This window comes from Notamacropus eugenii, chromosome 1 (genome assembly GCF_028372415.1).
Source record: "Notamacropus eugenii isolate mMacEug1 chromosome 1, mMacEug1.pri_v2, whole genome shotgun sequence".
Lineage (NCBI taxonomy): Eukaryota > Metazoa > Chordata > Mammalia > Diprotodontia > Macropodidae > Notamacropus > Notamacropus eugenii.
Window position 1 is genome coordinate 78,839,172 of NC_092872.1, and position 25,034 is coordinate 78,864,205.

The window sequence follows — 25,034 nt, forward strand, 5'->3', positions numbered from 1 at the left end:
CAGGAGGTAGTTTTGATTCTAGAAAACTCACTCTGGAATCACAAAGAGAGAGGATCACAAAGAGAGAGGAATTTGACTCGTAAGGAATTGGTATTATAGTGCCAGGGAAAATTCTGAGGGTGCTAAGTGCATGCATAGTAGCCATCTGTCACCATTCTTTCACTTACCTGAGTCTGAATCAGTACCATCTTGGCCACTTGTGGATCTGACATTCATAGGAAAGAAACAAAAACAAAATTAAAGGACTTGCTTTATAGGACCATTAAGGATAGACCAAAGTGAAGCATCATTTTATAAGGATGTCCGAATTAGTAAACAAGTATTTATTGAACAGTAGGTCCATATTAACCCTATTCTAGGCACTGTAGGGGATACATAAGAAATATAAGACGTAATATCTGCCTTTATGAGGCTTATAGTCTAGTGGGGAAGCAAGGCTTGCAGGAAACTACAGACAGGCTAGATGTTGGAAATTTACTTCTCAGATTTTGTTGAAGTGATGGCACACTGTGAGGAGAATGTTTCACATAGTGTCACACATGATCAATGTGTCAGTTTGTTTTACTTAATTGAATTTTCTTTATTACAAAGAAAATCTTGCTGAGTTTGGGTAGAAGGTCATAGAGGGGAAAGGTCTATTGAGAAATGACTGTGATAAGAAAACAGTGAATCTAAATTAAAAAAAAAAATAATAGAATCGCAGCAGCTAAGTGACTCTCTTGAAGGGAGGGCAGGGGAGAAGAAGGGAGTGCCAAGAAAATGAGGTAGGGTAGTTGGATAGGGACACATTATAGAGGGCCATGAGGGTGAATTTAGGAATTCAGATTTTGATGGTAGACATTCGAACACTATTTAAAGATTTTGAGTAGAGGTATGATATGGTAGAAGTAAACTCTTATGTTTCTGGCTATCTAGACACCAAATGCTTGAAGTGGGTGAGAGAACCAATGAAGAACCTGGTACAGGCTCCATTTTTAGTCTTGATTTTTAAGCTCCTACATGTTGGCAACCTGGGTTGCTTCTTTTTGTGGGCTCCTGCTGTCTTGTCAGTATAACCCAAGGTTAAATTGCATGGATCCACAGACTGAACTGTCTCCATCTCTGGAGTAGTTATTCTTGGTGCTTTGGTTATTAGAACAAAGATTGGAAATGTGCAGGTCTGTACTTTGTGCCCACTGGGAGCCAAGCCCTGTTCTAGGCTATGGTATGAGGGAGACAGAGGAAGAAAAATAGGTGATTTCTGCCTTTATAGAACTCATAGTCTAGCTGGAGACAAAAGCTCACATGTATGAAACAATTCTGTCACTTCTCCTTACCTCCCCTCCGCTAGTTCAGAAGTGCTGCTTCGAATGCCCTGCATTTGTATTTATCTTTATTATGACTTCAAGTAAGGATTGGATTATTAGTTACTGTTGTGATACCTCAAGCCCATCCCAGAACCTTATTCTTAGGCTCTCTTCTCACTAAACAGTTAGATTCCATCTCTTTAGCTCATCTGTACCTGAATCACTCAAGGGACTTGCTGGCCTCCGGAGCTAGGGAGGATCTGTTCTGATATGAGGACGCTGTTGTTCCTGAGCAGCATAGGGATTAGCCTTTAACCTTGAGACAAATTCTCCTTTGTGTCCTAAACCCATTTGGACTGTCCTCATGGTATCAAACTGAAGAAAAGGAGTTACTTCCAGGTCTAGAAGCCCACTCTATTCCTCAGCTAAACCTACACCCGTCCATCCTTTGTGCCAGAAACTTGCCTTTGCCCCAACTAGGCATGTTTATTGAGATTTCTGGCCACCTCTCAGGGGCAGCAGAGAAAAGCTGCAAGCATGGAGCCGAGGACCGGACTCAGAATATCATCATGGCTATGAAGGATCGCATGAAAATCCGTGAACGGAATAAGCCAGAAATTTTTGATGTTATCCGAGATGTCTTTACTGTCAGCAAAGTCGCCCATGCGCAGCAAATGAAAACAGTGAAGCAGAGCGTGTTAGATGGTACCTCCAAGTGGTCAGCTAAAATTACGATTACTGGTAAGGGGAGAGGTTGGGGTTAGGGCACAGAAGGATATAGAGGGAAGTGACATTGGGGGTAAGGAGGGGGAACAGCTGGAATGTTGCAGATCTAATCTGCAACACTGGTAAAAATAGGGAGAGGGTAAGGAGAAATGGAAAGGTTGGTGGGTGAAAGATGATTATAGAGCCTGGGGAGAAAATAGGTACAGGGAGTGATGGTAGGAAAAAAAAACAGATTCACTGAATGTATGCTGTATGTATGGTTACTGCTCTCAAGGAGTTCACTTTCTCCTTAGGGAAACTTCCATGGATGAGGAAGTAAATAATATTACCAAAATTAAATTACAGTGCAAGAGATAGCACGAGACAGGGCATGATTAATTATTAAGTAAATGGCGCAGAGGTGGAAGATGTTGAGTTTGGGAAATAAGATGATGTATGGACTTTGTTAGTCAAGAAAAACCCCACAGAAGAAGAGGAATGGGACCTGCTGTGGACCTTGAATTGGTCTCATGTTTGCTGAAGGGGACTATAGTGAATGATTGGCTTATAGGGAAAGAACAATCTCTCATCCTCTTAGAGAAGTAAGTAAAATAATAGAATCAGCATTCCATTTTAGGAGGGGCATATCTTAGGAAAGGAGATGAGTAGACAAGGAGAAATAGTATTGAGTGAGAATGTCTCTAGTTCTTGTCTTGGGTTATCCTCATTGTGGCTGAGCTTCTCAGCAGATGATGCTCCTTGTGCCAGAACTAGCCTGACTTTAGGATGGTGTTGTGCCCTGGGTAATCATGTTTTGTAGCTTCATCCTTGTTCCATGCTTACCTTGCAGTGGTATGTGCTCAGGGCCTGCAGGCCAAGGACAAGACTGGCTCCAGTGACCCCTATGTCACCGTGCAAGTTGGAAAAACAAAGAAACGAACAAAGACCATCTTTGGCAACCTGAATCCCGTCTGGGAGGAGAAGTTCCATTTGTAAGTGGCCAAGGAGGAAGGCTTAGTTTGGCTGGCAGAACTGAGAGCTACAATGTGCAGAGCTCCCAAGAACAGGGAAAGACCTATTTTGCCATTTTCCTAGAACTTGAACAGGATTGGGGAGGAAAAGGAGAACGTGGGAAAATAAAGCTGATTCTTCCCTACTTAATTCTGGCTATGGCTGCTGCTGTTCCTTCTCCCACATGTTTCACCTCCAGCTTCCAGTTAACCCTTGCATCTTCAGCAGACATAACACATTTCCCTGGTGTAGCCAAGAAAGCTTTTATTGTACTGCCTGGTGACCTACAATAGCAATCCAGAAAGAATGACCATTTGTTGGGTGTGCTATTGAGGGGATTCCTGTTCAAGCATTGGTAAAATTAGATGGCCAATGATGGCCCCTTCCAACTCTGGGAGTATTTCAGGGAAAGGAAATTGAAAGACCTCCCCTTCTGAATCAAGTTATTTCTGGTTTGTATATGGAAGCACAGAAGGAGGTTCATTTCTCCTCAGTTTCTCTGTTTCTACTCCCTCCTTTGAACTCATTTTCCCAACATTCCAAGTAGTGCTGGTGGCCAGTAAGCCTTGGGTACTTGATCTCTCCTTTCTTCACAGGACACTTAGATATAGTCTAAAGCTATTGACTTTCAGTGACTTCCTTGATCCCTGGACAGATAACCCTGGATCTCCCTAGAGCCCATCTTCTACCCTTCTTTCCAAGGCAATGAAAGGATTGGGCTAATAGATAGCTTATTCCAGATCCCTTCCCAAGTCGCAGAGAAGGCATTTGTCCTCTGCATTCCCTCTAGTTAGAAAATATATCCTCTTACGTAGAATTGGACTGTTCTACTCTACTGGAAAGACTCATTCTCTAATAGGAGCAAAGAAAGACAGATTGACATATAACTGAATACATCAGGAAAGACAGGCTGCTCTCTGACTCTCTTGTTTGCATCATTCAAGATGCTCTGTGCAACTTGGTGGTTGGGTGGCAAAATAGAGAAGGTGAAAGCTGAATGTCAGCCCATAGGCATGTGTGCTGAATGTTAGGTAATTCTCCTTTGTGGCCTTCTTGCTATACTCCCACAGTGAGTGCCATAACTCTTCAGACCGAATCAAAGTACGAGTGTGGGATGAGGATGATGACATCAAGTCAAGAGTGAAGCAGCGACTGAAGCGGGAATCAGATGACTTTCTTGGCCAGACCATCATTGAAGTGCGAACCCTGAGTGGCGAGATGGATGTCTGGTACAACTTGGGTGAGGAGCTAGGCTGAGGATCTGGGTATTTCTTTTGAAAGAAGGAGAAGGCCAAGGGAAATTGTTTGGGAATAAACCCAAAGAACCCTGGGATAAAGGGAGGACTTTAACAGAAAGCTGCTTGGGACCCCTCTATCACCACTGAGGCAGATGTTGGTGAACTTGGCAGGGAGATTGTTCTCATCACAGGCCACTTTTACTATGAGCACCTAATCTAGTTTATCTATCTATGCCAGTTAAGTTGGGCCCTACATTTCCAGGACTATGCCTGTCCCCTTCATGGCTTATCTTAGTCTGGACCATTATCCTTCCAGCTACCTAAGATCTGTCACCCTCAGTCTGCTAAGCAACTCATCACTGTGAAGCTGAGGAAGGGGAGGAATTTGGGAATCTCTCTCCATTGTCAAAGAGCTTTGTCTTTGTAGAGTCTAAGGCTCTGAAATGATGGATGTACAAACTTTCTATCTGCAAGCCATCTCTGACTAAGAGATTGAATTGTTTTGGGTGCCTAGCAACCCTTGTTATCTTCCATTACCATCTCATTCTCCCTATTACCATACCATTCTCTCCTTTCCCCTGTCATGTTTCGGGTGCCAAGACTGAGAATTGTAAGTCAGTAAAATACTAGTAACCATCTTCCCACTTGTCCTGCGCATACATGCCCAGCTTCACTGAACCATGATGATCATAACCTAAGAGGGGAGAGGCTTGGGCCAGCTCTGATTGAATTTACCCTAAGTTTCAAAAGCCCCTTTGGACTCTGACATCTAAACTAGAAATTTCTAGTTCTCCCTGCATCTGCCTAACTATGCTTATTGGGCTACATGTCTTTGTAAGGATGATTACCTTCTTTAGATTGTAACCCTGGCCCTCATTCCAGAAGGCCTCTTCTTTCCTTGGACCCCTACACCAGGGTCAGACATATCTTGCTTAGTTTGGGTATTTTTTGAAGGTATAAGTTTCCTGTCTCCTTTCCCTTCTAGAAAAGAGGACAGATAAGTCTGCTGTCTCAGGAGCAATCCGGCTGCATATCAGTGTGGAAATAAAGGGGGAAGAGAAAGTAGCACCATATCACATGCAATATACCTGTCTCCATGAGGTAAGTCAGCCCCAGGCAGAGCTCCTTGCTTACCCACCCACACCTCCCTAGGAAGAAGTCCCCAAAGGTGAATAGCATGATCTCCTGGGAAGAACAGGGACTGAGTGGCTAGAGATCTGGGGGCTGTTCTTTGTTGGGTTGGTGGCTGACTACATAACCTTGGATAGACTAACTAACCTGTGCCTGCATCTCCCAGATGTAATGTAGGAATATTAAGCCTTGCCTTCTGTGGTAAAATTAGGCAAGAATGACAAAATTTCTATGAAGTTTTCTAGTCCCTCACATCCCTGGCCATCTACATCCTTCATACTCCCAACTGGAAATAAAGTTTTCCTTTTGGACTCTTTTTTTTTTTTTTTGGTAGGAAAGTGTCCCAAATTCATGTTTGTCAGATCAACTTCACCTAGCTGTACCAGGTCATAAGAGGGAGCAGCCCAACTATGCCCATCTGTTTGCATTTCTGGTCCCTGTAGCTCCTGTCCCCTAGAACAATAATGAAACTTTCCTTACTTCCATTTTCACCCACATCAGTGGCCACTAGAGCTCTTGGCTTCAACAAAGCCATGTTCCCATCTCTCTAAGGCCTTAAGCTAGGCCTGGAGCCAGATTTGCAAGTTACTGGCTCCACTAACAAGGACATAGCTATTGCTTGGATAGTGTTAGAATTAGTGAGGCTCTTTGTTGCATGATTCCCCCACCCCCACCCCTACTCCCTCCATCCCTCCTGCAAGTGTTGAGTCTCTGAAGTGGTTTGGAGTTTGTGTGGTTGCCTGGGGTTAATGAAAGAGGGCAGCAAACTTTACAGTAATGTTAATGCAGTGCACCACACTGTGGTGTGGAAATTACACAAGGGAATCATTTGCATGGAAATGTTAGTTGAATCCATGGCAGCTGACAAAACCACTGAGAGAGCACAGTGAGTACTCAGATCTGTGTTTTAGAACCATCAATTTAGCAGCTAAATGAATGGGAGAAAGGAGAGATTGGAAGCAGCAATATTATTTAAGATACTATTGTAATGGTATAGGTGAAGAAATAGTAAGGATATGAACTATAAGTTCTGTAAGTGGAGAGAGGGGATGGATGTGAGATATTGTGTGGAGAGAGAGTATTTGTAAAACTTTGCAAATTATAAGAAATGGAGAGAGAAGGAAAGAGTCAAGGATGACTCTGTAGCAAACCTGGGCAGCCGGAAGGATGGTGGTACTTTTGACAGAATTAGGGAGGTTTGGAGTATGGGTAAGTTTTGAAGGGGAAGAGGAATTACATATGGGATACATTAAGTTTGAGATGTCTATAAAGCATTTAGTTGATGATGTTTAACAGGCAGTTGGTAATTCAGGACTGGAATTCAGGAGAGAGAAGAGGGCTGGATATGATGATTAAGCCATAGGCATAGAGATCATAATTGAACCCATAGGAGCTAATGAAAATCACCAAGAGAGAGATTAGAGAGAGAGAAGACCCTGTTCATCAAAAACAAGAGCCTAGAGAGTACCCATATTTTGTAGGTAGGAGGAGGATAATGGTCCAGCAAAGGAAACTAAGAAGAACCAGTCCTACAGGTAAGAGGAGAACCAAGTGCTTTGGTGTTGAAGTTGTTCAGGAAGAAAGGCTGGTCAACACCAAGTAGCAGAGAGGTCAAGGAGATGGAATTCTTCGCTTCCCTTTGTCTCTTGCAGAACCTGTTCCATCATCTCACAGACATCCAGGGCAGTGGAGGAGTCCGGATCCCGGAGGCCAAAGGGGATGATGCATGGAAGGTTTATTTTGATGAGACAGCCCAAGAAATTGTGGATGAATTTGCCATGCGCTATGGCATTGAATCAATATACCAGGCTATGACGTGAGATTCAGTAGGAACTCTAGGGGAAGGGGTCCTGATCACTTGAATGCTAATGAAGTGATACTCACAAAATAGATCGCCCCTTAGTAAATGGGAGCAACTCACAGCTGAGACCACCCAGCACTGCCAACCTCTGGCTCAGTCTTCTTTTCATGGTCATATTTACCATTTTCCTTAGGGTGGAAAGGGAAGAGGGGTATATATCTGTGACTATTTCCAGGGCCTGAATATGGTACAGGTATGCCACTGCCCTCCTGGGAGAGGAGAGATGAGGGATACATTTTATTGCCCTGGATCCTGAGGAAAAGAGGTGGTATATGTCACTGCCCCCATCATTCAAAGAGGGTAAAAGAAGTTTATATGTATATGCTGCTGCCCCCAAGACCCAGAAGAGGAAAGGGAAGGATATATGTGTATGTGACAATTCTAGTAATCTAGGAAGGGAGGTATGTGTGTGCGTGTGTGTATATGCAAGTCTACATGAGTGTGTAAGACCACCCTACCTTCTTGCCCTAAATATATAGTTAAGGAATTGATCTATAGAGAAGAAGAAAGCATCTACTGATTAGGTTACCTGAAGTTCCCATAACAAGGATTTGTTCTTGTGATTAGAGATAGGAGTAAGGCTTGTCAGGTAGCTGATTCACTATTGCCCATCGGAACCAACTCAGAGCAAGCAGGACTTGGCAGCACTATGCAAAGTCATCGGCCTAAATGGGAAGGATGACTCTGAGATGATTGTGGGGGAACCTTGTTAAAGTATCCTGGTATATAGTACTGGTATAACTACAAAGTCTGTATTTTCTTAGGCACTTTGCATGTCTGTCCTCCAAGTACATGTGTCCTGGTGTGCCAGCAGTGATGAGCACCCTGCTTGCCAACATCAATGCCTACTATGCCCATACCACAGCCTCCACCAATGTCTCTGCCTGTGACCGCTTTGCAGCGTCTAACTTTGGGGTGAGTGTATGTATACATATGAACAGGCCCAATATTTTCCATCATTTATTAAGTTTGTTCTTGCAAAGACAGTTCCATAAAAGTTATATTTTTTCTCCTAAGGGGCTATGTCTGGAAGTCAGGTCACTGTCACCCATTGAGTGGTGATGTTTGCTTCTAGCTGTAAAAACCACATAGATAGGGCTCATCTGAGATGTCAACATTTGCAACTACAAAAAAAGAAAAGGAAAAGGAATGCTTCTACATTGGTGTTACTTTTTTCATAAAAGAAAGCTGGTAAAATCTCAGCAAAAATTATTTGAGAAAACACAATAAGAAAGATTTAAACTAAGAAATATGATGGGGCAGGATTGAAAGAGAAGCCTTTAAAGATATCAGCTCATTTTTAAAAAATATCATCCCCCAAAACAATAACATCCTCATCCAAAGTCTTTAAAGAAAAGATAGATGACCACTTGTTGAGAATGTTGTAGATTCTTGGTCAGGTATTGATTTGTGTTGATGGCTTCACTCAGAGATTTTTTGATTCCTCCCAGGAATGGTTTCCAGAACTGTGGCTCCCTCACTAACTCATGACTCACCAAGCAGTGGCCTACTGGTTGCATGAGCTCCCCGGTGAAACTCATTGTAGTAGCATCATAGTAACCCTTCTAGAGCTGTCAAGCCAAGTCAAGCCAACAAACGTTTACTAAGTGCCTTTTCCTGTTTGCCAGGTGCTTTGCTAGGCACTGAGGATGTGAACAAAGGCAAAAAAGTGCCTGTTCTCAAGAACTCTCAGTGTAGTGGGAGAGACCACATGCAAGCTACTACGTATAGAAAAAATGTAGACAGCATACACTGGTGATCATTGCAGAGGAAAAGCACTTGCCTGAACGGGGATGGGGAAAGGACTCTTACAGGAGGTTGTATCTGGCTGGCTCTTGGAGGGAGCCAAGGAAACTAAAAGGCATAGGGGAGGAAGGAGAGAATACCAGGTATAGAAGAGAGCCAGTGAGAATGCCCAGGGTTAGAAGATGAAGTGTTTTGTGCAGGGAACGCCAGAGGCCAGGATGAGAAATCTACTGTTCTCTCAATAGATCTCAGAGGCCCAATTGGTTAGAAATGAACTTCAACATGCGATTTGAGTTTCCTTTCTCATTAATGGAGGAACTGAATTGAGTTGTCCCTGAAGGATTAGAGATGCTGTGAGCCTTGGCCTGGCTGCAGCAGTAGGCCTCTGTTCCTAAATCTGTATCATGTACAAGAAGCCATGTCCACTCCTTGTACCTCAGTTTTCCCGTGATGAATAGCTTGAGCCTCCACGGGGCTGCTTAGCTTAAGTGCCTCAAAGAAAATCTAGGGAATCTTGAAGAACCTGTCCTAAACTTGTATCATTGCTCCCTAAGTCAGAGCCAGAAAAGGGCATCAGACTCCTTCTTCTCTTCCCTCACACCGTTGTGCTCCTGAGGGCTCAAGACTAGGTAGTCACAGCTGCCGTTGTTTCTTCTTTTTTCACAGAAAGAGAGATTCGTGAAATTGCTGGACCAGCTGCATAACTCATTGCGAATCGACCTTTCCACATATCGGGTGAGCAGAGAGTCCCAGGCTGGCCAGCTGGCAGCACCTAGTAGAAGGGACAAGAAATAGGACTATTGGGTATGAACTTTTGACTGAGTCCAAGTTTTATGGAACAAATCCTTTTATTAAAGGGATTTGTTCTGTGATGTTTGGATTCAGTCAAAGGACTGTACTTGAGGACCTAGAGGGCCACATGTGGCCTTGAGGCCACAGGTTCCCTTCCCCTGAAACAGTGACAGACAATACCTGGAGGTGGCTCTGCCAGTTTGAGGGATCACGAGGCTGCTGGGTGCTGCACCTGTGTACTCTCTAAGCCTCAGTTTCCTCATCTGCAAAATGGGGATAACAGTAATATCTATCTCACAAGACTGTTGTGAGATCCAAAAAAGATAACCTGTGTAAAACTTTAGAGGGCTATAAGCATCTTGACTGTTCACCCTTCCCTACAGAGCGTCATCAACCTGTGTGGCCAGTGCCACTGATAGCCACAGGTTATAACACTGTGTGAAAGTGAAACAGGCTTCAGCTAAGCCACGCTATAGTTCTGCTGCCCCAGTGTTGGCTCTGACGTTGCTTTCTATGCTTTGGTTAATTCTGTGATCAGGTCAGCCCTACGGCTCAGCTGCCAGATTTTAACTCCTTCATTTAAAGGCTCCACCCCTTCCTTCCCTTTCTCCTCTCTATATCCCCTGCCCAAGGGAAGCCTACGCCATTTGGCCCATTGGTTTTTTTAAATTGTTATTTTTTTCAGTTATCAAGCACTTGGCTTTTTTTCTCCTTCCCATCCACTGAAAAAATAAGATATATCTGTATCTTATGAGCTTTAGAGAAAGAAGGGGAAGCTTGGCTCAGCCTGGAGCTTTGCATACATGTTGTTTGTCCCACAACAAATCAGAGCTAGAGCATGAAGGAGAATGGCGAACCCAAACCATTTCCCCAGGTCTCCTTGATCTGAACAATATGGGCTTTACTACTTTTCTTAAAATGTAGTGAATTCTAAGAAAAGCAGACACACCCACATTTAAATACAAGTGCAAAAACGCCCTGTGAAGTCAAAGGGACATGAGGTTTGAATGATGTGCATGCCTATTCCCTTTCCATTTGCATGGATAATTGGGAGTTGATAGTATGGTATCTTGGGGTATCTTGTGCTATATGGCTTGGCCTTTTATAGTTCCCAAAATGAAGGTTAATTTGTTTGTGAGATCAGGCTTCAGTGAACAGTCCCTTCTAACCTCATTATCAGCAGTTAGGATCACCTTCCTGATCTCCTGTTAAAGTCTATTCTAATGTCAGAAGGGATATATGTGTATACATAAAATACACTTAATATTGCTCTAAATATTTATCACAGCCTTTTTCTCTGAGGAAAGTGTTGGGTTCAGGAACCCCTTAACTTAAGTAGGAAGGGGGCAGGCGGAGAGAAGTATATTAGACAGGATGTAGAGAAAGTTCAATCAGCTTAGGTGACAGAGGAATTATTGAGTTGATGTTTCTTATTTGCTGAATTTTTTCACTGTTATCTACATTTGGTTTCCATAATAATAATTTTAGAACAATTTTCCTGCTGGGAGTCCAGAAAGGCTTCAGGACCTGAAATCCACTGTGGATCTTCTCACCAGCATTACCTTCTTCAGAATGAAAGTGAGTGTCTACGGTTAGGCTGGGAAGTTTTTTGTAAAAAGGAAAAACTCTTGGTCAGACTTGAGCCCCTCGGTCTCTGTCCTGAATGGGGTGGGAATGCCTGGTACCTTCAGAGACCCAAATTCAGGAGAAGTTTCTTATTCTTCCAGTCTTCCCTTCCCCATACCTTATTTTTCATGAAAATACTGTAATCTGTGGGCTAAAAGGAGATGAGAGCCTGTGTTAAATAATCCCCCATGGTAGCTCCATCCAAGGGCATAATCTGGTATCTAAGGGAAAAGGATGGCTAGGCAAGGGAATAGTGGAAAGAAAGCTTTTCTTAAGACTGACTTAGGAGGGAAAGAAAGAAGCTCCACCTCCCAGGTTAGCAAGGTTGGGTATGATTTGGAGCCTAACTCTAGGGTCTTGTTCCTCTGGGTCCGTTATAGGTACAAGAGCTGCAGAGTCCACCACGTGCCAGCCAGGTAGTGAAGGACTGCGTGAAGGCCTGTCTGAATTCCACCTATGAATACATCTTCAACAACTGTCATGAGCTATACAGCCACCAGTACCAGACTGAAGTGAGAAGTTCTAGACACTACCTCCTTTCTTTCCCCCTTCAACTTCTACTCCCTGCCTTTCTTACTGGTGATTGATCTGTCTTTTCCCTGGTTCTGTGGCCATTTGGATTTTTGGTTTGTTTTTTTAAATAGTATTTTATTTTTTCTAATTACATGTAAAGATAGTTTCTAAGATTCATTTTTGTAAGATTTTGAGTCCTAAATATTTCTTCCTCCTTCCCTTCCCTCCCTCCTTCCCAAGACAGCAAGCAATCTGATGTAGGTTATATATGTGCATTCATGATAAACATATTTTCCCACATTAGTCATGTTATGAAAGAAAAATCAGAACAGAAGGGGAAAACCACGGAAGAAAAAAAAAAGAAAATAGTATGCTTCAATCTGCATTCATATTCCATAGTTCTTTCTCTGCATATGGATAGCATTTTCCATCATAAGTCTTTGGAATTGTCTTTGATCATTATATTGCTGAGAAGAACTAAGTCTATCATAGTTGATCATCACACAATGTTGCTATTTCTGTGTACAATGTTCTCCTGGTTCTGCTCACTTCACTCAGCATCAGTTCATGTAAGTCTTTCCATATTTTTCTGCTCATCATTTCTTATAGCACAGTAGTATTCTACTACATTCTTATACCAACTTGTTCAGCCATTCCCAATTGATAAGCATTCCTTTAGTTTCCAATTCTTTGTCACCACAAAAAGAATTGCTATAGATATTTTTGTACATGTGGATCCTTTTTTGCAGTCTCTTTGGGATACAAACCTAGTTCTGGTATTTCTGGATCAAAGGGTATGCACAGTTTGATTGCCCTTTGGATTCTCTGTGGTCTTTGTAATGACAAGCTAAGTATTTGGGCTAATAATTTTGCAGTTTCAGCCTTCAGTTTCTTGCAGACACTCAGATGGGTACTATGTAAGATCTATGATTTATTTACAATTAGCTTGAAACTACCTTGAACAGTTACTGATATTTTTTCTAATATGTTTTCAAAAGAGACTTGTGGTTTCAAAATCTTGAGAATTCAATTACTTTCTGTGGTTCTTTCTTTTTCATTCCTGAGATGAATATGTCCTTTGAACTGTGATTGTTGAATAGTCTAATTGAACTTCTCTTTGATGTTATTGAAGAATTCTTCATTGATTCCAGCCTTTATCAGATATTTCTTTGATTTCATTAATTTTCTATTTATACCTGACTTAACATGATTTGGGCTTTCTCTTTTGGAGAGATGCCCTTAGCCTCTGGCTAGACTCTTTACCTGTCAGCCAGGCAGCCTAGTTTCTGAGTTCTGGCCTATAGTGAACCTCAATTCCCAAAGTATCACTTATAAACCATTTGATCTTTTAAACTTGGGTAGTAATGCCTTTTTTCCTTTTCGTACCTAATGTTCATAATGTCTCCTAAAATCATGTTAAGTCCATAGTAGGTTTCTTGACTTCCTCTTCTGCTAGATGAATGACTATAACTGGGCTGGAATCATTTGGACCTAAGTAGGGGTTCCCTCAAAGATCCTCCCTATATCAGGGCTAGGTCTGGCACTGCAGGGCCAACCCTAGCACTTTACTTATCTTATTGGGGTAAAAAATGTTTCCACTCCATCTAGGAAACAATCACTTCTCCCATCCCTGAACATTTTTTCCATTTCTTGACAACCTCTACTTCATTCCTTTTCTTTCCCTTGTGGCACAGTGGAAAGGGCGCAAGCTCTGTGGGTAGAGTTAGAGGATCTGGTTTCAAATCTTGCCTCTGATGCTTAATTGTTTGTGTGACTTTGGGCAAATCACTCAGACTCCGTGGGCCTCAATTTTCTCATCTGTTGAATGAGAGGTTTATGCTCGATCACTTCTGAAGTCCTTTCCAATTCTTCCAAGTCTTTCACACTATCATGTTTCTTCCGCCCAAAATTGGAGATGCCAGATGAATCCAGCTCCTACTGTGTTGTCCAACATTCTAAAGTTCCCCATGATAGATTTGCATTTATTATTTTTGTCATCATTGCCTCACTACCATACTTTTCTCACTACTCAAGTCTGATTGGTGACTTGCCCCTATTTTCTTTAAGCCTGTCATTGAGGTTATTCACACTCAACCTTTCAGGGCTTCAGACCTTGCTTCTTGAATCCAAAGGGTCCCCCAGGTGTCTTCTGGGCAGCAAGATTTCTCTCTGGCTATAGAGACAATTTCATGAGACAAACTAGACTGTGCGGTAGTTATGGATCAGAGGCTGGCTGATAGAAGGGATCAGGAGAGGGTCAGATAGAGCAGATAGAGGGTTGGAGCACAAAGCCCAGTAGTACTTCAAGGACTTTGAGCCCTCCTTTATCTATGGGAATGGTGAGATTTCCACACTGTAAATTCTAGGAGCTCCTAGACCCGTCTAAATAATCACAACTTACTCCCTGAGTTTCTAATTTTCCTTTGTACTCACTGATGTCAGTCCTTTTGTACTAGAAGAGGAGACTGGGTTTAGATGAAGGAATGTGGGTCAGTGCTACAGAGTCAGACGGGAGCTCCTGAGGATCTGAGGATGCAGCTGTTGTAGACCAATGAGAGAGGAGAGTTCTGTGCCCCTGGGGAGGAGGCAAGGATTTGGATCATGGGGATGGAGTCCCTGGGAGAAAAGAAGAGACTTTAGTTGAGAAAGAGATGGGTTTCCTTCTTAGAGGAGAGGCTATGGGGTCTGTGGATGTTGGAGGTAGTTCTAATATTGCTGTGATTTCTGGAACCAGAAACAGGAACTGCCTCCGGAGGAGCAAGGCCCCAGCATCCGGAATCTGGATTTCTGGCCCAAGCTCATTACCCTCATTGTGTCCATCATCGAGGAAGATAAAAATGCCTACACACCTGTCCTGAACCAGTGAGAAAGCACCCTTCCCTATGCGCAAACCCCAGCCGCACTCAACCCTACTCTGTCTGTCTTTCCTGTCCCTATGTGTTTACAGTGCTGCCTCTTCTTCCCGTCCATCTGTCTGTCCATCTATTCCCTGTGTCTGTCTGGTTAACTGCCTTGACTAGGGCTTGAGGTGGGTTCAGAGAAGCCACCAGAGGAGGGTGCTCCTTCCCTCTTTGGCTGAGCCAGCTACCCTGGGGTTAGAGGCCTTTTGGGTTATATGTTCTAGATGTGCTCCGTGGAGACCCGTTGACCCTGTGTTCACTAATATGGCACTTACCTTACTAGACCCTCTCTCCCCTTTAGGACCTCCCTTCCTTTCTTTCCTTTGGGGTATCATACCTCTTCTTCTTGAGGCTCTTCCTTTCTTCTTCCTCAGAAGCATCCTTTCCCATGAGTGTAGGCCTCTCCTCTGTCCCCAGACTGCTCTTCAAATTGGGCCTCCCTACCTCCCTCCTTTGGCTCTTTCTTTTCCCTCCTCCTGGTCTTCCTCTGTCTCTACCTCCAGTTTCCTCACTGGATTTGTACATTCTCTGTCCTGAATTTTTTTGATTCAGAACTCCCTTGGGCCAGGCTCTCAGTGACAGAGCCAACCAGGCCTTGTATGGTACTCTAAATTTGAAACCCCTTCCATTCTCCAGGTTCCCCCAGGAGCTGAATGTGGGCAAGGTCAGTGCAGAGGTGATGTGGCACCTGTTTGCCCAGGACATGAAGTATGCATTGGAAGGTAAATAGTTAAAATCATCTTTGTCCTCTCTCCTTCTTCTCCAGAGCTGCTATTCATTGTTGTTGGCTTGGCCTTGTGAAATGAAGACAACTCCATCCTCAGTTGATTTCACACAGAAATCTCATGCCAATAGGATTGTTATTGAGGGTCCTGTGGTGAGAGAGGGGAAGTAGGTTGATGGTTTTGCTATTTAGGACTGAAGGAGACATTAGAGTCTAGGAGCTCCATAGTGTAGTTTGGGAGGACAACACAGATGGGGATTTCCTGACCCAGGCTTCCCAGGGCTAGATCCTCAACTCTCCACTTGGTATGGCAGAATCCAAGACCAGGATAGCCTTCCTTCAAAGATGTCCCCTCTCCCATTCCCAGGAGACAGGCTCCCAACACATTTTTCCATTCTCATCTGTATCCATCTGTCCTGATGTTGCCTATCACCTGTGTATCTTTGTATCCCTAGTCTGAGATAGTGGGCTGAGACAGTTTGATCAGAGGAAAATATCTTTTTACTCAGTTCTCAGTATAGGGTAAAGATGAAGCAGGATTTGGACAACACTGAGGGCTGAAGGAAGAGTGGGTTTGGGTGTTAGTCTTAGGAGAGGGCAATATTGTTGGAAGCAGGGTAGTAGCATCATTTCCCTGTCATATCATGGCCATGGTGAATAGAAATATAGATACAGAGCTATAAAGGACCTCAAAAGTCATTTAATTCACACTCCCAAATAAGAAACTTGAGTCTAAAAAGATGGAGTCATTTGTTCAAGGTCACACATATAATAAACAGCCAAGTTAACATTTGAACCCAGGTCCTTGAACTACAAATCCATTGCTTTCCATAGGGTCATATTGCTCACATGTTCCCTATCTTCAAGGAACCTACAATCAGTCTAGTGGGAAAGATAAGATATAAATATATGGAAAGTTAAATACAAGAAAAGAAATTAATTGCAATTCAATGCAAACATTGAAGAAATATCATAAGACATTCCAAAGGAATTGTATGAGCATAAGTGCTTTAGTTCAGATGAATAAAAAAAATGTTTGAGACTGTTGTGGGCAGGTAAGACTGAGACTTTATAGGGAAGGTGGGACTTGACCTCATTCTTGAAGGACAGGTAGATTATGGGTAAATGGATTGGAAAGGGAAGGATATTGCAAGAGACACAGGAATGGTGTGGGCAAAGGTTTGGAGGCAAGGACTCAACCTTTAGTCAGGGCTGCCCCCAAAACTATCTAGGTGGATGCTGCAATGACAGTTGCAGTAGTAGGACCATAAATTAGAGTGCATATAACATATAGTACTGACTGTCCCTTTGCAGGACATTTCTAGCACTCTCTTAGGATTCTCCAAACACTTACATGATCCAGCTATAAAGTAATGAGGCTGATTACGCAAGTCACATACTGTGAAAATTTACTCATTACTTTAGAGGCATGAGTCTTCCTGGACAACCACGTCCAAAGCTCAGTGCTGTGAAAGAGAAAACAAAAAACAGCTCAGCAGATGTTTATTAAAAACGTAATTTAGGCAAAGCATTGTGCCTGGGGATACAAAGCCAAACATGAAGAGTCTCTACCCTCAAGGAACTTAGATTCCTCTGAAGAATATGTGGTATTGGCTTTGGAGTATGTAGTGCTACAGGACATAGACATGCAAAACAGAGAATGATAGGAGGCTACATATACTTAAGATCCAACATGAATAGTGGTGGTAAGAGAGACCCACAGGCTCTGATGCAGTGATGGGAGCCCTGGATTCAGAGTCACTGGACTTGGGCTATGCTACTTCACCGGCTACATGATCTTTAGCAAAGCTCTTCACTCCTTTGGGACTCAGTTTCCTCATCCATAGAGGGAGAGGGATTGGGTTAGATGGGCCCTTAGATTCCTTCCAGGCCTAAATTTATGATTTTATGAGCTTAGATTTGTATAGCATGTTCAAGGTTATCAATACTATTGAGGCTCAAAGAAAGAGGAGATCAATGTGGGCAGGGAAGCTTTCATGGAGACAATGCTTAGAGGTTTGGTGGGATTGGAATAGGCGTTCCAGGGCAGGAAGAATAACAGGGACAAAGGATCAGGAACAGAGGCAGCACAGTGGGATAGAAAGAGCCCTTAGAAGCTTGGGGTTTGAATATAGACTGTGCTACTTACCCAGCTGTAAGACCATGAACTTGGTGAGTACTTGGATGTAGAAGCTGAAAAGAAAGGGAGGCATCTAAGTCGCCAGTAAGCATTTGAGTGTGGGAGCTGGAAGAATGATGCGTCTCCTAACAGTCAAAAAGGGAAGTTGGAAATGAAAATGAATCATTTCAACTGATCACATGTTTAAGATCCAGGAAGTAACTGAGACCGTGGGCTTTAAGCTCAGCCCAGAGGTCAGGGATGGAATGTAGTCCATCCTAGAGGTGAGAGGTAAATCTGGAGGAGCAAATGAATAGGGACAGAGGATCACACCATCACAGTCACCATTGTAAGAATAAGTCATATTTACGTAGCATTTGAAAAACCTTGTATGGCATACAAAATTCAGGCTCAGCCAAATAAATGAATTGTCCATGTTCAGAACTGAGAGTCAGGCTCAAGCCTTCTGACTCCAAGTTTTGATGTACTTTCTGCTATACCGACACTGCCTTGCCCAAAATGTTAAAGGAAGGAATTGTAGAGAGGTTATCCAGTCAAAGTACTTCATTTAAAATATGAGAAAACTGAGGCCCAGAGAGGTGAAATTGCTTGCTCAAAGCCCCATATCTAATTATTGTGTAGAAAGAGGACACGAAGGATATGGGAGGAAGAAGGAAGTAAACTCTTACCACTGTTGACCTGGATGATCCCCAAACCTTAGAAACTGTAGCACGATTCCTCTGGGACCTCTCAGAGCGTTTTCAGAGATGTGAAATCATGCTTAGTTCTTACCCTAAATAAAGTACTTTAAAGTACCCTAAGTAAAATATTTGAACAAGGCTGCTCAGAAGCCACTAGGTATAATAGGGAAGAGATTAAGTCAAGAAATTCTTTAAGGCAGGAAATATGCAAATAAATGCATACCTTCAAGACTTAGGTACCTGAGAGAAGGCAAAGGTGGGGATTTTAGGAGCTCAGAACCATGGGGAAGTCCTGCTCCCTACCTCCACCATGGTTCTGGATGGGAGGCAGAAATTGGTTCCTTCAAAGAGACTAAGCAGTGCCCCACTGTTTCAGGGTCAGCCCCTGTAAGGAACAGGTCCTTCCAAAGGTCATCTAATCCTTACGCTTCTTGGATAAGGGCCAGGGAGAAGAGGGTTGGGGAGTAAGGCACATCTTGGCTGGGTATAACTAGACCCTGAAGAGGCTGCTCTGTCATCTACCATTCTGTTTGCATCATTCACTGTTGTCTCTGCTCTGTCACAAGGACCTCCTGGTACTGTCTTTCGTATTCGAAAAGTCCTCTTTCTGGGTGGTAAGAGCTTTCCATTGCTGCTCCTTTGCCTTTAGTTTTACAGCCTTTCATTTTACCTCCTTCCCTTTCCTTCCTACCTCTGCATAGAGAAGGCCCCAGTTGCTGGGCTTCAGGAGCTAGTAGCACTGCCTGGCACTGTCTTAGAATGAAGCCCTCAGGCCAGGAGCCACCTAGGCTGTTGGGCCTGGTCTATGAGGGCAGGCTTTGGGCTAGAGCTAGGGTTAGGGCTTACCTCAACCTAGTATTGCCTTTGTTTCCTCACAACCACCAAAATTTCCCCTTGTCCTCTTTCCAGTGCCCCCTACCCTTTCCCCAGTACCTCACCTCTTTTATCTAGGCCCAGTGATGAGAGCCAGAGTGGAGAGGGGCCCCATTGAGGTCTCTCCTTCTGAGCATGTGGGGCATGTGTTCTAAGAGGGGAGGAGGGAGCTACAAATGGCCTTGCACAGTGCACTCATGGGATTTCATCTCACTGAGAACTTGTTTCTCTGGGGAGTACAGCTCCCCATGGCCAGTATTCCTTTAATCTGAGGGGAAAGAACCTCATTCTCAGCTCCCACAAGGAACAGGATCTTCCAAAGGTCATCCAGTTCTCTTGGACCAGCTTTGGCTTTAGGAGAGATTGAGGGATGCAACACTGCCTTATTGGGACTGAATTCTTTCTAAGCAATAAGTCTAGAGTTTTGTGAGTGATCTGTAGCCCCAAACTCCTGAGGTTAAGGCCTTGAAACATCTGTTCTTCAGGCCTTTCTTGTGCTTACAAAAGTGTACTCCAAGCTCACTATCACTTCACTAGGCTAAGCTGGTGTTAAAAGCTAAGGGTGAGTGTTTGTGCGTGTGTGTGTGCATGCGTGTGTGTGTGTGTGTTGGTGTATATGGCATGACTGAAGGCCAGAGAATGGATTATTTTGAGGACTATGTTAAAAGGAAATGGCACAGAATCAGATGTGCCAACATTTTAAGATACACTAGTGTCTCAAAGCAAGACTGAGAGACCCTTGAACATAAACAGGGATCTAAAAAAAAAAAAAAGAACAAAAGGCAACTTTCATGAAAATACACAGGAAAGGATGCCTGGATTGAAAAATCATCCCTCTTTGCCCAGTTTGATCAGGATGCACATTCATAGAATACTACGTGAGCCATAATTTTGCAGACAATGAGATAGAAGTATGGCTGGACAATATTGATTTGAGGGATCAACTCAGCTGACAACTGAATACTAGTCTAGCACACAGACTTTGAGTGTGTATTATTCGCTAATGCTTCTCTCCCACTTTTAAGATTTTTTTTTTTTTACCAATTTACATAAAATGGCAATCCTTGTCCAGGTCATGTTTCTTTTTTAAATAGGTTCAATTTATTGCTGAAAGAGAGAGAAGATTAATTGTAATGGCTGTCTCCACAGACAATAAAGCATTTGCAAGCCTTAGAGCACCATGTAAACATGACTTATTAGTTATTATTAACATGCAGCCACACAAAGGAAACATGTACACCCAGTGACTTACTAATGAAGGTGTTGTGAGCAGAGCCACTGCCCCCAATTCTCTGGTTAGACAAGAGTGTATGGAGGTGGTGAATCTTTGTTTCGACATACACAGAAGGTCTCTAATGATGCAGTGAGATGCTTTCCTTCTCCAGATAGCTTGCACACCTCCAGCTACTTAATTCCCATTTTCTACTTAAATTTTCTATTAAATAGCTTTCTGTGGTGTGTACTTGCATTCAGACATTTTAGACATTCTTATCCTCATACTTATCTTTAAATTCTGTTCATCTTCTATCTCTTGTGTGTGCGCATGCGCACGTGTGTGTATATATGTGTGTGTGTGTGTGTGTGTGTGTGTGTGTGTGTGTGTGTGTGTGTGTGTGTGTGTGCAGATTGTCAGAAAAGGATCACAGGGATCCCTTGTCTCTGGGAACATTCTCTTGAGTGCTTCAGCTGGGCCTGTTACCTTCAGAGCTGACAACATTATAGCCATGGTCCCTACCAATTGGCTTCAACCTTGTCTCCCTCAGAGCATGAGAAGAACCGACTCTGTAAAAGTGCTGACTACATGAATCTGCACTTCAAGGTTAAGTGGCTTCACAATGAATATGTTCGTGACCTGCCTGTCCTCCAGGGGAAGGTGCCTGAATACCCAGCGTGAGTCAACCTGCAGGAATTGAGGGGTCAGGGAAGGTGGTTGGGGCTGAAGAGAAGGAGGATTTAGGCACTCAACCAGCAGGGAGAGAAGGGTGAGAGGGTGCCTGGGCCTGGATAGGGGTGGGGCAGAAAAGGAACCAGGAGTATAGGGTAAGCTTCTCTCATTGGTCTCCCTGCCCCTGCTACAGGTGGTTTGAGCAATTTGTGCTGCAGTGGCTGGATGAGAATGAAGATGTGTCCCTGGAGTTCCTGCATGGTGCTCTGGAGAGAGACAAGAAAGATGGGGTAGGTCAGGATTGAAGGGAGCTTCTCTCTTTTGAGGTGATGGGCTGGAGAGTTCTGCCCAGTGCCTAACTACCTGGCAAAAGCCCCTTGGATGTGGGGGCTGTTCAGTCCTTTGCCTTTGGGCATAGGGGTTTTGTCATCCAACATGTATCATGGAGGAATGGGAGGTCTGTGAAATCCTGTTCTGGGGTTGCTAGCTAGGAAAAATGACTTGTCATTTTTCTTGGGTGACTGGGAGGCTGAGGGACCAAGGGGCCTTTCCTCTTCCATGCCCTAGCCCCGAGGACTATGGGGAATGACCCTGTGTCTGGCGCTTTTTTAGTTCCAACAGACGTCAGAGCATGCGCTGTTCTCCTGCTCCGTAGTGGATGTCTTCACACAGCTCAACCAGAGTTTTGAAATCATCCGGAAATTGGAATGCCCAGACCCTGGCATCCTTGCTCATTACATGAGGAGATTTGCCAAGGTAATCATCGTCTCTGACCCCTCCCCTCCTCAAAGGCTTTAGTCTCACATTGCCCCTTCTGCTTCCTGCTTTACAGGTCTACGAGGGTACAATTATAAGAAATGATCCCAAGTCTGTGCCCTTTTGCTCATGCTTAATGCTGGGATTAACAGGCCCTTAGAAGCTTGGGTAAATGGACATTGGACACTGCTACAGGGTTACCAAGTAGGGTCTGCACAGATTTTTTTTTCCATCTCTTTCAATTAATCTTTGTGTTTGGGGCTCTTTGGCTGTTATGCCCTTTGGGTATAAGCAGTGGTAGGTAATATTTGTGTGGGGTGTACCCTGTGGCTCTCCTTCAGGTCCCAGCTTGGGCTAGAGCAAAGCTGACAACTCCTGTCTCTGCCCTCCCTCTATGCTTTCCTCTCTATAGACCATTGGAAAGGTGCTGATGCAATATGCGGACATCCTAGCCAAGAGCTTCCCCTCTTATTGTGACAAGGAGAAACTGGTAAGAGGCAACCTCCTCCAAAGGGAAGGGGTTTTTTGGCTCCCAAAGAAAAGAGCAGAGTCCTGGGGAAGTCATGTTGCTGGATTGATGGCTGACCTGCTTGGAGGAATCCTCTGCTGTTCACACTGCTGACCCTTATGCCCCTGACTCCCTTATATTTCAAGTCCCAGCCCTGTAGTCCTAGCTTATCCACTGTCAAGCTTCATTCATTTGTTTTCATTGTAATTCCACCCTGGTCTGAATTTCTGTCTGATGTTTACAAGCAGTAAGTGTAAGAATATTCTTTGTTTCCCTCCTACTTTTCCAGTATGTTGAGCAGTAAGAGGTCTTCTGTCTCTCCTGGAAAGGTTGACACTAAAATAGGAAGTACACAGACCAATCTTCATTACCACCTCCTTGTTTAGCCACTATGTGCTTTGAGGAGACTACAGATCTAGTGACCCGTTTGTCCTTCAATGCTTGGAAGTGGGGAGGGTCTCAACAGCTTTACCCTGTTTTCTTAGCCTTGCATCCTAATGAACAATGTGCAGCAGTTGAGAGTACAACTGGAGAAGATGTTCGAGGCCATGGGGGCCAAAGAGGTAGGGCCTGAAGGGTAGACTGCCTGCTTCCATTCCTTCCCAAAAGGCCAAAATAAGATGCTGCTGTGGGGAGGGGCGAGGGTTCTCTCCTGACTTGGTGGGAATGCCTGACCCAGAGCTAAGGTTAAAGGGCTGGGGGGTAGTTGGGTGGGGGGTGGTAGAGGTGGCAGAGAGGAGAGACTGAGGTAGTAGAGAAGACAAGAAGACACTGCGAAGGTTGAGTTGGGGGAATGGAGGACCCTCCTGGTTGAAGAGGGAAAAGAAATAAATGTGACTATAGCTGGGCCATTCTCCTGTGTTTGTAGCTAGATCCTGAGGCAGGAGACAACCTGAAGGAGCTTCAAGTAAAACTGAACACAGTTCTAGATGAACTCAGCACAGTATTTGGGAACAGGTGAGCGTTCTAGGCTACCTATCTTGGGGTGCTCTCTGCCTCTGTCCTAAGCATCTTCCAGCCCTGTCTCATAATGGTTGGAGTCATTAAGAACTTTGTACCCCCCACTATGGGAGTAAGGAAACTGCTGGGGCAAAGTTCCTGGGGCAGTTGAAAGAACAGGAACTGGGTGGGAACTTCCCCTTCAAATCTCCAAAGGGCAGAAAAGAGCAGAGACCTGAGCTTTATATAGTGGGTGTTTAGTTTTCAGACAAGGATTGATGAGTGCGTTCGACAAATGGCTGATATCCTGAGTCAAGTGCGTGGCCCAGGGAACGTGACCCCCAATGCCAGAGGCTCAGTGGCTCAGGACGCAGATAGTGTGCTTCGACCCCTCATGGACTTCCTTGACAGCAAGTGGGTATAGTATTTGAGGCAGTTCTCTGGAGTGGGCATTGGCTGTGAGGGCAAGTAAACCAAGGGAGACTTTTGGAGAAATATAGGGGGAGGATCTCTGAGGTGAGTTAAGCCTCTCTTGGCCCCTGTCCTTGCTATTCTTAACCTGATGCTCTGGCTTTCCCCAGCCTCACTCTCTTTGCCACAGTATGTGAGAAGACAGTGCTGAAACGTGTGCTGAAGGAGCTGTGGCGAGTGGTGATGAACACAATGGAGAAAACTATTGTTCTGCCGCCACTCACAGACCAGACGGTGAGGCCTACCCCTGCTTATAGACTGGATGATTGAAAGAGACACCCAGAATATGAATGATTCCCCATTCATCCATTGTAGTTTACCAACCAGATAGTGAAGCACTCACTGACCAGACTGTATTCTCTCTGTACCCATTCAGAGGACCAGGGTATTCTGTTTTCTATGGTTAGAGTGTGTACGTTTTTAAAAATTAATTTTTGTTGTCCTCTCCTTTCTGCTCAGGGTCCCCAGTTGATCTTTACAGCTGCCAAAGAGCTAAGCCATCTCTCCAAACTCAAGGTATGATGCTCTAAGTCAGGGCTTGGAGGTGAGGATGGGTATTTTGAGTAGGTTGGGGGGTGGTTGGGGGAGCAGTATCATGGATACTAAGTGTGGCACTTAGAGAAGCACCTAATTGTGGTATTCAGGGGGAGTAGTTCATTTCCTAGGTAACTGGCCCTTCCCAGGAAGATAACAGTGATAATCATTTTTGCAGCAATCCAAATGGGTTGGAGTTCAGGGATGGTGGAGGAGGGAGCTTTCAGCTGTTTAAACTGAAGAGGATGAAAAAGGATGTTATTGTGGAGTAGTATGTTGGCAGAGGGTGGTGAGTGGCCATTCCTTTTAACTTCTGATCTCCTGTCTTCCTGTATCTGGGATTCTAGGACCACATGGTACGGGAGGAGCCACGGAATCTTACCCCAAAGCAGTGTGCTGTCCTTGACCTTGCATTGGATACCATCAAGGTGGGATGAAAGACTCTTCCTGATTTCTCTCCACTTGATCCCCCTCACCCACTCCCTCCTTCTCTTCACAGCCCAACACGGTTTTGCCTCCACTGAGTCAGGAGCTTCCTACATCCCTTTTTCCCAGCTCTGCAACTTGATTTCACAGTAACATCAATAAGAAGTTAAGTTAAATTTCACCAAAACATAGTAAAATCTTACCATAGTGGTGACTGATTTTTGGAGAAATAAAGCCTCTCCACTCTCTTAATGGTAACTTGAAGAGTAGCCCACCTGGAAACCTTTAG

At 44.0% G+C, this 25,034-nt stretch overlaps 1 protein-coding gene and 1 long non-coding RNA gene across 8 annotated transcripts in view; one reads left to right on the forward strand and one right to left on the reverse strand.

Annotated features, from left to right (window-relative positions):
- UNC13B (unc-13 homolog B) overlaps nt 1–25,034 on the forward strand; it is a 344,899-nt gene that overhangs the window by 310,168 nt on the left and 9,697 nt on the right. For all 6 annotated transcript variants that reach the window (XM_072606704.1, XM_072606660.1, XM_072606674.1 and 3 more), the window contains 21 exons: nt 1,800–2,027; nt 2,842–2,983; nt 4,073–4,242; nt 5,226–5,341; nt 7,024–7,187; nt 7,997–8,147; nt 9,645–9,713; nt 11,259–11,348; nt 11,777–11,908; nt 14,644–14,771; nt 15,446–15,531; nt 20,990–21,116; nt 21,305–21,401; nt 21,724–21,867; nt 22,280–22,357; nt 22,861–22,938; nt 23,244–23,332; nt 23,576–23,728; nt 23,896–24,019; nt 24,245–24,301; nt 24,667–24,747. In XM_072606704.1, coding sequence (XP_072462805.1) covers nt 1,800–2,027; nt 2,842–2,983; nt 4,073–4,242; nt 5,226–5,341; nt 7,024–7,187; nt 7,997–8,147; nt 9,645–9,713; nt 11,259–11,348; nt 11,777–11,908; nt 14,644–14,771; nt 15,446–15,531; nt 20,990–21,116; nt 21,305–21,401; nt 21,724–21,867; nt 22,280–22,357; nt 22,861–22,938; nt 23,244–23,332; nt 23,576–23,728; nt 23,896–24,019; nt 24,245–24,301; nt 24,667–24,747 — 2,504 coding nt within the window. The remainder of the gene's footprint in view (nt 1–1,799; nt 2,028–2,841; nt 2,984–4,072; nt 4,243–5,225; nt 5,342–7,023; nt 7,188–7,996; nt 8,148–9,644; nt 9,714–11,258; nt 11,349–11,776; nt 11,909–14,643; nt 14,772–15,445; nt 15,532–20,989; nt 21,117–21,304; nt 21,402–21,723; nt 21,868–22,279; nt 22,358–22,860; nt 22,939–23,243; nt 23,333–23,575; nt 23,729–23,895; nt 24,020–24,244; nt 24,302–24,666; nt 24,748–25,034) is intronic.
- Nucleotides 12,200–17,790, reverse strand: LOC140502745 (uncharacterized). 2 transcript variants are annotated; one of them, XR_011966557.1, is made up of 4 exons: nt 17,683–17,790; nt 16,888–16,999; nt 15,147–15,681; nt 12,200–14,525 (listed from the first exon to the last, which is right to left on the reverse strand). It is a non-coding gene; the product is annotated as an uncharacterized lncRNA (long non-coding RNA). The 2 variants fall into 2 exon arrangements; XR_011966556.1 differs by having other exon boundaries at nt 12,200–15,681.